The sequence below is a fragment of the Poecilia reticulata genome, chromosome 4 (genome assembly GCF_904066995.2).
Source record: "Poecilia reticulata chromosome 4, P_reticulata-male-v2, whole genome shotgun sequence".
NCBI classification, from domain to species: domain Eukaryota; kingdom Metazoa; phylum Chordata; class Actinopteri; order Cyprinodontiformes; family Poeciliidae; genus Poecilia; species Poecilia reticulata.
In genome coordinates, this window is record NC_088833.1 from 14,255,788 (window position 1) to 14,268,000 (window position 12,213).

The window sequence follows — 12,213 nt, forward strand, 5'->3', positions numbered from 1 at the left end:
TTCAGTTTTTATTATGTATTTTTTTCTTTATTGAACAGAACAGAAAAAAAAATATACAAAATGAGAAGGTGATATATTCTTTGCGTAGCCAATGAGCAGCCAGAACAGGAAAGAAACGTGTAGAAGAAGAAGTGAAGCAGGGATGTGGCTGGATATGAAGAGACACACACAGAGGGGAGGTAAGCGTAGCTATCTGACGTCTTCTTGTGTCTGAGGAGAGAAAAACAGAAATAATGAAAATTAACAAAATAATCAATAAATCTAGAACAGAACTGGGGACGTTTTTCTGAGAATTGCTGCAATTTGCTGAAAACTTTCTTATTTTTTGCTGTTGTCCAAAAGAGAAGCGCGATTACCTTTTGGATCAGGCAGTGGTCAGGACGCCATGACTGAACATGTTCTGTGCATTTAAACTGGACCTTATTAAACCTTCAGCCGCCCTCAGATCTGTTTGCACCATCCAATCCAAACCCATGAGGTCAGCCGGCTATCCTCTCTGCGCACATTAATCCGCCACAGCGCTTCAGCCTCGTGGAGAGACGATGCGGTAAAGACCAAGGACCTAATTTGGTCATTGACACCTCATCGGTCTCGCCACACGCAACCGTTCACCCCGATAAAGGGAGACGGGCAGCGGACTGTCCAACACAAACACATCAAGCAGCCAGGAATCCTTATGGCGCTTGAAGACAGATGGGTTCATGAGAAGGTTTCTCCTGCCGGCTGCAGGATGAGGAGTTCATGTTCACCCCATCGTGCTTCAGTCAGCGTTGAGTCCTATAGCTGCGTTTCTCTACACACAAAGCTTTGTCAATATTTTGCTAATGTCGAAAAAACTATTTTGCAATTGCTGTGTTTCCATTAAATAAGAAACACAATTAAAATCTCAACCCTAATTCCACCCTCGCCTCTTATCCCTTTTCTAGCCATCCTGTGTGCAACACAAGGTTAAAATGTTAAGCTAACCTGTTTTGATAGCAGTTTTCCTAACAAACTAATAGATTTCTGTCATTTTTTTATTTATTTTTTTTAACCACAGGTGCCAGTAAATGTGGAAACTTTTTTTGGCCAACAGGAGAAGCAAAAACTGCAAGAAAAACAATCACAGGGCTCATTTGAACATACCATTCCTGTGGAAGCATTTCTACTCGTCGATGTACTCGAAAGGCTCGGGAGGCTCAGGCTCCTGCTCTTCCTCTTCTATTTTGGGTCCATGAGCTGAGACGGGTTCCACCAGCTCCTCTTCCTCCTCGCTGGTGTCCTTCAGGATGATGATCCCCCCTGTGTGAAGCTGGTCAGAGAAGGATGAGAGGAATCAGTAAACGCAGCGGGCTAACAGGTTAAATACAGAGTGATATTTTAAATCATCAGCGCCTCAGACAGATGGTGGCTTGAAGCCAGCTTGATCTGAACAAAATTGAAAAAGTCAAGCAGGAAAAAAAAAATTATCTCCACCAAATTAAACAGGAAATCTCTTAATAAATGCTGTTACACTCAACAGATTTGAAGATAAGTCTGTAAAACCTCTCCACTTCCTAAACCCGACCGTTAAATCAAAAACAAACCCTTAAAAGGAAGGCGGCGCAACTGAACTTCAGACGAGCGCAGACAACCTTTTGGCGCTTGACGCAGCGCTGCGTACAGCACGATACTCTGAAGCTTTGTCTGCTGGACACAAGAATCAAACAGAGCTTCCTCTTTATGGGCCTGGGGCGAGCGCCTATTGGGTGACTGCACGCTGTTCCTGCCATTTACTGCACAGAGATGTCAACATTTACAGCAGGAACGCCGGATTCTGCTTTATAGCCACGGAGAGGAAGTTTCTGGACTTTTAGATACGACTCAAAAGCTAAAGAACGCAACAAACCTAGCAGCTTGTTTTGGAGGAGACGTCCTCTCTGGGATGTTGTAGGTAAGAAAATTACATGGGAAGCATGTAATTATTAAAGTGAAGAACTGTTTAGATGTTTCTACACATGAACACGGAGGCTGTGGTTACCGGTTTGAAAGGCTGGTAGCGGCAGGACTCCGGCATCATCAGGACCTTGAGCTGTGCCGGCATCACTCTGGCCGGGTTCTCCAACAGCTGGAAGTTTGGCTCCACCTCTTTCTTCTTCTCTTTTTCTTTCTCCTCATCCTTCTTCTCCTTTTCCTTCTCGCCCTCCTGGACTTCCTGTAACGGGGAAAAATAAACAGAAAAATCGACTGACTTACTTCTCACGTAAATGTCTGGAGAGAGTAATGACGTCCCTGGAGCTTTTCAAAATCACGTTGCAACCGCAAACTAAAAGGTTTTTGGGGGATTTTATGTGACAGACGAAAACAAAGTAATGAGAGGAATCCATCGTCTCAAATTAGAAAGTTAATTTGCAAACCTACCTACCAAGACATGGCTGCCACTGTTACCAGGGAAACATGACCATCAAGCAAAATGTATTTCTGCACTAAATTTGTCCATTTTTAATCATGAAAATCATACATAATTTGACCCATAGAAATAATTTTTTTTTTTTGGTGGATATTTTCACCATGGACACCATGGTTGTAATAGAGAAAAACGTTTGGTTCACTAACCACTAGTTCTTTTAATAATGCTAATGCTAAACGGCTAAACACAAAACACCCCCAGAAGCTAAAGTTAAACACACACAAAATATGATCTCTGCTAAAGCTAAACACATTTTAAAAAGTTAGTGTAAGCTAATACTAAACATTGAGAACTTTCTGTTTGTGTCATACATCTTCGTCTCCTTCCAGTTGACGACTGATATGAGATTTGTAAAAAGCAAAGTCCTGAGAGGGTGTCTTTTCTTGTGACATTTTATTACTTTAAAATTGCATGAATAAGATGATCATTGTGGAAAACATACGATGTGACAAAGTTCATTCAAGTCATAAAAATGGGTAACATTTTATGGCATTAATTGGTCTAAGAGGCTCAGAAATGGCAGCCATCTTGTAAAATGGCCACCATTTGAACTTGAATTCTGAAATTCAAGTTCAAATCGAGTCAAAGTCCGGACCTACACTCATAATTACTTCCCGTTCCAAGTTGATCCATCGCATAAAAACCAACAAATACATGACATATCTGGTTGGAACTTGCCAAAATGTGCAACAGTTCAAGTGGGATGAATACTTTTGTGAGCAGAAAGGTCCAACTGCCAAACAACGGCCCAAACATCTGCAGGCTTGTCTCTCAGCGCTGGAGCCGAGACTCGGCGTGGCAAAGCGAATCGAACATGCAGCACACACCCAAAGAAAACCCCAGAGTAAGTCTCTACCGGTTCTGGTCCGTCTCAAAGATCAAGAAAGGCAGTAGAGAAATGAAACGAGGTGTGTGTTCGGACTCAAAGAGCTTAAGTGGCTGAAGAATGAATGTGTGCTTCAAATACTCCAATAAAAGTCCATTTAACAGTTATTTTATTAGAATACCAAAGGCATTCAGTAAAGGGTGTAATAAAGTTTTCCCATTAGCCAATAAAAATACAGAATGCATTTGAACATTTAGTGTGAACCTCCCACAGGGGTAGAAATCTCCCAAAATGTCACTATGTCAAAAATATCCTATAAAATGTAAATGCAATTAGGTTTATTTACATCATGTTTAACCCAAACTGCAATAAAAGAATCCCTCTTTTAAAACCACAGCGATGTAAATGCAGGAGCAGTGAAAACAAAGGTGCTTTATGGGGGCTTCCACTCACCACTTCCATCTTCTCCTCCTCCTTTTCCTTCTTCTCCTTCTCCTTCTTCTTGGCTTTGGCTGTGATGGAGAGAACAGCGGTGGAAACCTGCCACGCAAACAGACGGAGACATTTCCACGAGGTAAGACAACACCACAGACAGTTCAGGCCTTCTACAAACATTGCTTTAAAAGCACAAAAGCTAGCCGACCACAAAATAAACATCTGCCGCTACGTTCTCCACCAGTATCTCGGAGCAACCGAGAAGAAACAGGCCAGAAGATGTTAGGCAAATAAACACTAACAGGGGAAGGAAATGATGAGTTCTGCCAGAGGGTGTGTGAAATCATTAACAAATCAATATGAAGCGAGATCGTTTTTCCCGGAGTAAAAATGTCAGAAATGCGCCGCGGCGCCTTCGTTCTCACCTTCTCCTTCTCCTTCTCCTTGGGAACCTCCAGAGCCGGCGGGTAGGCGAAGGTGGAGGGCTTACAGTTGGAGCGGTACTGCACCTTCGGCATCTGAACAGAAGAAGAAGAAGACAATCGTGACTTTTTAAGCGATGACAACAAGATTTTTATATCCTAACAGTGTTTCTCAACCCTGGTCCTCACCGCCCCCCCTGTCCTGAATGTTTTAGGTATTTCCCTTCTGCCACACACCTGAATTGTATCTCTGGGTGATTATCAGGCTTCTGCAGTGTTTGATGGTCATGCAATTATTTGAATCAGCTGTTCTGGAATAGAGGCACATCTAAAACATGCAGAGCAGGGGGGCCTGGGTCGAGAAACACTGTCCTATAACAAATGTAGCATATCCAACCACTTTGAAATTCTTGGTTTTTTATTATTATTTTTATTTCCAAAACATGGCTTGGTGTTTAGAAACCTTTGTTCCAGGCAGGCTAAGACACTTCCTGCAGGAGGTCATTAGGGTTGAAGACATATCAGGAGGGACTCTGGTCCGTTCCCCTCTACGTTTCTTTGCTGCTGCTTAAAAACCTGAAGCTTCACCGCAAACCAAAGATTTTCTGCAGGACTGAGATCTGGACACTGTCTGAGCCACTCTGACCTACATCTGCTTCTACTCCATCCACTGTTTTAGGTTGCTCTTTATATCCAAGACCAGCCTTCAACAATCTAGCAGAGTATACAGTGCTCACTGCAGGACAACCTTGAGAGAAACTATTCTGGTTTATCAAAGGAGACCAATTATAAAAAAACAAAACAAAACAAAAAAATCACCTTTTGCACCATTTGGGTCTCATTGTTCGTAGACCGATTCTAACCTGCCTACAGAACAGTATGTAGACTGAAATTTAAAATATTACCTAAATGGTTTTACTTAAAACCAAATAGGAACAACCATACTAATGCTAAAATAATATATTGGTTATTGTACTACGATATTTTAACCTTCATTTAGTGTTATTCTGATCCATTTATTGAGCAGGGATCTAAAATTTCAGTTGTTCTCCAGTGTTTAGATGCATCCCTGGTCCAGTGGTTGAATGATCTCAGTACGAGTTGCTAATGACCTAATCATTTAATTCAGATGAGGTGAAGCAGACAGACAGCTAAAAGCCCCAGAGGACTGGAGTTTGAGACCCCAGATATGCCATAATTACTTATAATTAGTAATTAGTCAGGCTATCTGGTCTGGTACGGCCTGCAGTCAGCTGCTCATAGCTGCTCAGCTAGAGGCTTAAATCAAGGTCGCCGAATTAGAAGCTCAAAGTGTCAGAAATGCGCCAAGTCTCTGAGTCTGTGCAATTCTGTTGAGCTTCGACATAAACAGGCCATATTCAAATACAAGTAAGCTTTCAAAACTGGTTTTCCCATATAATAATCCCAAACAAACAAAATCAATCTTTCTTTCAATTATTGCAGAAAGTGTTAACAGGCATATTCTATGCCGATTTCCAACCTGGCTTGGCCACCTGATTATTTTTTTAAATCAAATATTTCTTACTAATGCAATAACTAAAATTAAAGAAATTAGAAAAAGTGTATATTGAAATGTAATATTTAAAATTATCTTTTAAAAAGGATTTTTTTTCATTCATAACTTTGCTCAAAAAGACATTTGATCCACTAAAACGCTTCAAAATTAGCGAAAATGAAAGAATATAGTGTATGGTGAAGAATGACATTAACAGCATTCAGAGAAAAGAAATTGTAAGAAATATATTGATGCAATTTTGTTTTCTGGAAAGCATTATTTTAAGTGACCAAAGAACCCAGGAATTTTATTTAGAAACTAATTTGCAAAAAAAAAATCACATTTCAATTATGATAAAAAATTAGATGCCTAGTTTATGAAAAAAATAGTGTCATTAACTATTTCATATGTTAAGGGCTGAAATGGTAAAGTTGTCCAAGGGACTGAGGTGAAGCACCAAATGAAGAGTTAAATCCATTTCTAACCAACCTTCTGTTACAATAGCTTAAACCTCAGTTATTCATTCCTCCTAACAGCAGCAGACTTTATCTTCTGTCAAACTGAACCAGCGTTCTGTCATGAAGCTGCAGCTGCTTCTGTTTAGTGTAAACCTCCAGATTAAGACCAGTTCACTAAAGCTAGATGACTTGAGCAACTCCAACAGCAGCTTTCTGCTGCAGCATGTGGAACCAGCATGTTTTACTTCATCTTATTGTCATTTCTTTGATTCGATAACAAAGGAAGTTATTTTTCAGTCTACATGTGAGAGGTTTGTGCTTTGTGGTGCAACCAAAACTATGCAGCAAGTTGATCTGACAGCCCAAACCTCCCGGCGTTCCTGCATTCTTTCTGCATTATTTAAAGCAGATTCTTGTTCATATGCGGCTCATAAAGTGCCCTAGATGTCAGGTGCTCTTGATTCGAGAAGCAAAGAGGAGATAAAGCCTATTTAATGTCAGCTTAAAGCTACAGGATGTCACACTGATCCGTTGGCACCGCTGTTCGAATGGCTGGAGGCCAGAACAGGCCCACAGAGAGGAGCGGCACAGACGCTCTGCACTAAATACACAACGGGAAACAAAATGTTGTCAAAAGTGATTTTAAAAATAATTTTTACACCTTGTTCACATTCTGTCATAACCAAAAACATCAACAATACATTTTTTTCCCTCATAATTTTTAAGAGAAAGGAAATGATACGTAACTTTTTACCTAAAAAAATAAAAAATAAATAAAATAAAAATGTGTGTGCACTTTTACTTTGGTCCCTTCACTCCAATGCCCCCAAATTAAATCATATGAACTAGGCGCCTTCAAAAATCGGTCCAGAAATGTAGACAATGGATTTTGATGAGGCTCACTGGTCAGACTAAAAGTAGTTTTGGACGATAACATTAAACCCAGAATTAAATATACTTTGCATTTAGCCCACATTTCTGCATAAAATTTGTGTTTATTGGTCTAATGTAATATTTTTATCTTAAATGTCTGGTTTTCATTTGGTGGAAGCAGAAAGTCATCATATTTAACAGTAATAAAGGCTTGATGTTTAATTCATCTATATATTGTGTTTCACTTTATAAATTGAGTTAAGTAAATTAACATTTCAATAATATTCAAATTTAGTAAACGGGCTTGTATATGTGCTAATTAGATACCTCTAATCCCCACAGATTATATTTAGGGGCATCAGAGTTAAGGGAATGTGCCACAGTTTTGAAAATCTGTTAAGAAAAAGTTAGTAATTTTTAACTACTTTGTGTTGGTCTATAGCAAAATATCAAAATAAATCATTCTGAATATTTCTCATTTGTATTCAGTTTTTGCTGATCTGTAAGCAGAACAGCAAGTGATAAATCAAAGATTTGTTAGAGGCAGCGGTCACAGGTGACGTTTCAGTACCTTCAGATCCTTGTTGAGGCCGATGATGGCTGTTGGTGTGAAGGCCAACGACAGGAAGTGAGACAGAGGGAACCAGAACCAGAACTGAGTGAAGACCAGCAGGCCGACGACCGACGGCATGTGAGTGTGGCCGGTCCTGGACTGGAGAGAGATGCTCACGTTGCGTCCACCTGGACAGCGGAAGACGAGAGACGTTTCAGGCAGAGCAGAGACGCAAGTCAATATGACTGAGAACGGAATAAAATATCCAGTTGATTATGTGGAAAGGAATGATGTGAAGGTTTGTGAGAGATAGTCTAACATATAACAGAAGGGCTCTTGTGATGGTCACAACAAATCATTGACTTTGTTTCCTTAAGCCGCTTTATAACCACATTGTCTGTATGCTGATTATTATTTTCCATTTGGGAACCAATCTGTGCCCAAACTTTTACTTCTGATGACTTTAGATGCTGCTCCAATATTTCTACATAATGTTCTCATAATGTGCTTTCTCTTGTTGTTTAAAGAGACAGTAATAGTTCAGGATGTAAACTTCTGATTTTGAAGATATTAATAAATAAATCTTTGACATTCTTTTATTATCGTGGGATTTATCCAATGGAAATAATTTTGGAGATTCTAACTCCAACAAAAACAAGAGAAATTTGGTCTTATTTCACTTCAAAAGTGGGAAAAAAGGTGCATTTGTGGCTTTTTATTTGGCGCGTGTAAACTTCTGGTTTGAACTGGATATTGGGACCGACAATCGGTGAACAAAGAAGTTCAACTTTTAAAACAGCTGTCATCCGTCCTGAACCATTTCATGCCAGTTGTGCTCTAAATGATGAGATGAGGGACTGTGAGGTTAACAAGGGCTCATTCCAGGAAGCTCACCGCCCAAAGTTGGCCGTCTTTTGACTCCGATTTGTGATGTTTTGGTCATAATTAACAAAGACATTGTGACAAGCCAAGTACACCCAGACAGGCACTGCCTGCTGCATCCTGTGATCAAACCAGATTCATTATCTTCAGCTTAGCAAAACACATTCATAATTTATCTAAAAAGCAGTGACTGAGGACTTCTGAATACTCTTGATTTTAGTTACATTGCTAACTAAATAATGTGTCAGACCAACACCTGGATAAGATGCAGACGTCTCTTCTGATGGCTGATAGATGATGTGCACTAGCGATGCCAATAGGAATATATCTTTACATCCATTGCTGCCATTTTTTTATATCATTTGGATTAAATTGAATGGTGTGTAGCAGCCCAGCTGACTGTATTTGATGTCCCCATATAGGAATATTAAAGATTATATTTAAGCAACATATGTGAACTTCTTAATTGTTTAACAAAATACCAAATAATCATTTATAAATTATACATATTTACTAGTTTAGGTCAAAAGGAGCTTCGTGTTCCAAACAAATTAGTAAGCCAGAAAAAAAACATATCAATTAATTTTCATTCTGGTATTTGATTTAAACATGACAAACTATTTTGTAATACTTTGGGGGAAAAAAACTTTCCATGACAGCATGACTCACAGTGTCACTGTGCGCTCCTCTAAATTAGATCATGTCACATTTATCTTTGGCGTCAGCTGAAAAGGTGAACGACACTGGCCGATGTTGCAACAGAATCCAGTGCGTTTCTGTCCAGAACAAGCAAACAAAAACCAGAAGACAAAAGGAGGGGAAGAATAAGCGGATGAACACGTCATCTCTGTGGGCGAGAGAAGTAGCGCATTTCCCAGGGCAGTAGTTCTTCCAACTAAAAATGAACTCATCTTAAACAATACCAGTTAAATCACGCGCCGTCGTCTCCCATCCATTCTGGTCTGAGGTCGTTGGGATGACTTCAACACAAGAGCCTTATCTTGACATCTGAACCTCCTTCCTCTGCAGCAGATTGAACGAAGGCCAGAATCACTAACGAGCTCCGCTCGTTGCGCCACAAGCCCGTTCTTAAAAGGCTCTTAAATACTTAAGAGTATAAGTGGGCTTCACAAGGAGCCCCCACCATCTCCTCCCGCTGTTTTTGCCAACTCTCAGATTGGAGAGCCAATTTTCATTCCAGGGAGTAGTCAAGGGGGGATGATGGGACAGCGGCGATCCTTTAGAGGTGTAGCGTGACTGTATAAAGTCAGGGCTCGTTTTTCTGGGTAAAACAGCAAATTAATAGACTATATCAGTAAAACTGAAGAGTCTGCCTGCGGACGCTCAAACTGCTGAGGTGAGAAAAAGAAGACTTGGATGTGGAGAGTGAGGAAGGACGAGCTGGAAGCTGACATTTCCTGCTTAATGAGGACCAGTGATCATGAAACTGACCGCTAATCGCTTCCGCCAGTGAAATTAAATACAATTTCCCTGCACCTCAAACACTACTAACGACCTGCAGGACCCAGAACACTTAAATATTTACGCTGCAAGAGCCTGAACATGCCTGATGTCCAGATCATATTCTCCATCTGAATATATTTCGGTATTATGCAGCAGAATACGATGTAAAGAAATGATGAAACCCACAAAGAAACACCAGCGATCAGAGTCTAGTCTGGGTTTATTCTGCTGATTTGACAAATAATGCAGGTCCTCAGACAAAAAAACCCCATCATGGGCTAAAGCTAGACAGATTGAGGGATTCAAAAGGAAATGTGGAAACTAGTAAAAAGAAAAAAATGCAAACAATCAGCAGCTTGAGCCATGTTTATGTGGGAGGTAGAAGTTGTTTGCTTCTTTGTTAGCAGGATCGCTAAACTGTTTGACTCTTTGTAAAATTGTAAGATGGGATGCCTGACTGTGAAGCGATCCACTGCTTGATGTCTAACTGGATCCAGAACTGGTTTTATATTGAGCCTTAGCAGTGAGATACTTTCACCCAAAACTGTTCAGTCCTGACAGGAAAACCAAACAGTGATACCAGGCTGACGGTAGGTACCAGCGTCTCACTGAACGTCTTTTAAACTCTCTACATTTGGTCAGGCTGCATAACCACAAACCTCAGTGGATCTCATTGGGAGTTTAAATGACAGACCGACACAAATTAGGTCCAAATTATGAACAGTGAGTGTTTTGGTGCATGTTTTTGCTGCACTAAAGTGAAAATTTCACAAAATCTTTGCAAAATAGCTAAAAGCTCAGTGTGCTCAGATGAAGAACATCTGGGAGTAACATTTTCCAAGCTCAACTGCATTGAGATCTTGAATCTCCCTGGACTATTCTGATATCTATTTGTTCTGATCTTGCCTTCCTGCTTCAATTTGAACCTTCAGGCCAACCTCTAGCAAGTTTTCTTCCTGGTATATCCTGTATTAGGCTCTAATCGTTTCCCCAAAGAACTAAAGAAACATATCCTCCCACTTGAGCTTCTCAGAGTTTACCCTTTGGCTGCTTCTCTTAAAGGGGCAGTCCTAAGAATAATGTTAAAGGCTTGAAAGAGGAGCGAAGTTGTGATGACGTGTTGAAGGTGCAGTCAGAAAGAGCAGGAGCTTCTTAAAGAGACAAAGGCCCAATTTCAAGGCATTAAATTGCAAAGTTTAATTCTTTTAAGTTATGTTTGATAAACGCAGCATTTTTATAACAACTGAGGTTAAAAGTTTCTTGATGGGCACTATTTGCATGGAAAATAAATAATACTGCCCCTTTTATAAAAGCCCTCGTTGCCTGCTATTGTTCCCCCACCCCATTTTCACTTTATCCCTTATTTAACATCTGGATCAGAAACTGCTCACTTATCTCCTAATCTCTACATGAAGATATCTTCATAAAAGAAAAGCTTGTGCAAAATATTTGGCCCCAGAAAATTGCATTTGGTGTTTTAGCAATCTTGGTCTCTCAATACTGAACCCTGATTTCTGGTCTTTACATCTGTTGGTCTAATCAGAGAAAAGCTTTGACATGTGTGACATTTTCTCTAAATGCCCAGCTGCAACTACAGCCAGCTCCTCTGTCAAGGTTTGGAATAAGAGACGGTACAATCCACCCATTATCTACCGTCATCTGGACAAACCCTGCAGCACTGTTTGTTTGATGTGCCTCAGGCAGAGTGAAGATCGCTTTTTCTTTTTAACTTACTTTGTCAAACTGAATAGTTTAATAAAGAATTTTATTTTATTTTTATTTTTCAAATATTTCTTCATTTCATATTTGTGTTTTCGTCATGAATGTTTCTGTGGTGAAAGAAAAAATACTCTAAAAACTGAAACGGAAGCTTATTACAAATGTATTACAAATAAGTATTTCCCATCTGGAAACAACTCAGGAAGAGAGCTGCTTTCTCTCAGTGTGAGCTCACCACTTCTTTTGTACATTGAGGGATTGTGGGATTTGTTTGAAGCGCTCTCTATATGATGATGTACAGCTCTCATGGACCTCACACACACACACACACCGACTGCTTGGTTGTGTCCACAAATACTCACACAGACATACAAACACAGAGGATCTGAGGCAAACAGTAATCACCAGGTGGAAGCCAACAAGAGCAGCATAGAGCTGAGGTAGGACCCCCAGGGCGCTAATGCACCTTAGCCTGATCTGTTCCAGAAGCGGCGCACACGGGTGGTCAGCACCCGGAGTTACTTTGTGTGGTGGAAAGGCGCAGAGAAACCACGAAGCGCAGTTTGCCTCGTGCATCGTGTAATTAAGCAATGCAGAGCTTTTTGTCCCCCCTGAAGGGTGAGACCACTTAGAGCAA

At 40.3% G+C, this 12,213-nt stretch overlaps 1 protein-coding gene across 2 annotated transcripts in view; it reads right to left on the bottom strand.

Annotated features, from left to right (window-relative positions):
• Positions 1-12,213, bottom strand: part of psmd1 (proteasome 26S subunit, non-ATPase 1) — a 34,890-nt gene continuing 22,677 nt past the window's right edge. For both annotated transcript variants that reach the window (XM_008406842.3, XM_008406841.3), the window contains exons 20-25: positions 7,530-7,699; positions 4,115-4,207; positions 3,708-3,794; positions 2,000-2,173; positions 1,126-1,291; positions 1-210 (exon numbers count right to left, since the gene is read on the bottom strand). In XM_008406842.3, the coding sequence (XP_008405064.1) occupies positions 1,145-1,291; positions 2,000-2,173; positions 3,708-3,794; positions 4,115-4,207; positions 7,530-7,699 (671 nt within the window). In that variant the 3' untranslated portion in view covers positions 1-210; positions 1,126-1,144. The remainder of the gene's footprint in view (positions 211-1,125; positions 1,292-1,999; positions 2,174-3,707; positions 3,795-4,114; positions 4,208-7,529; positions 7,700-12,213) is intronic.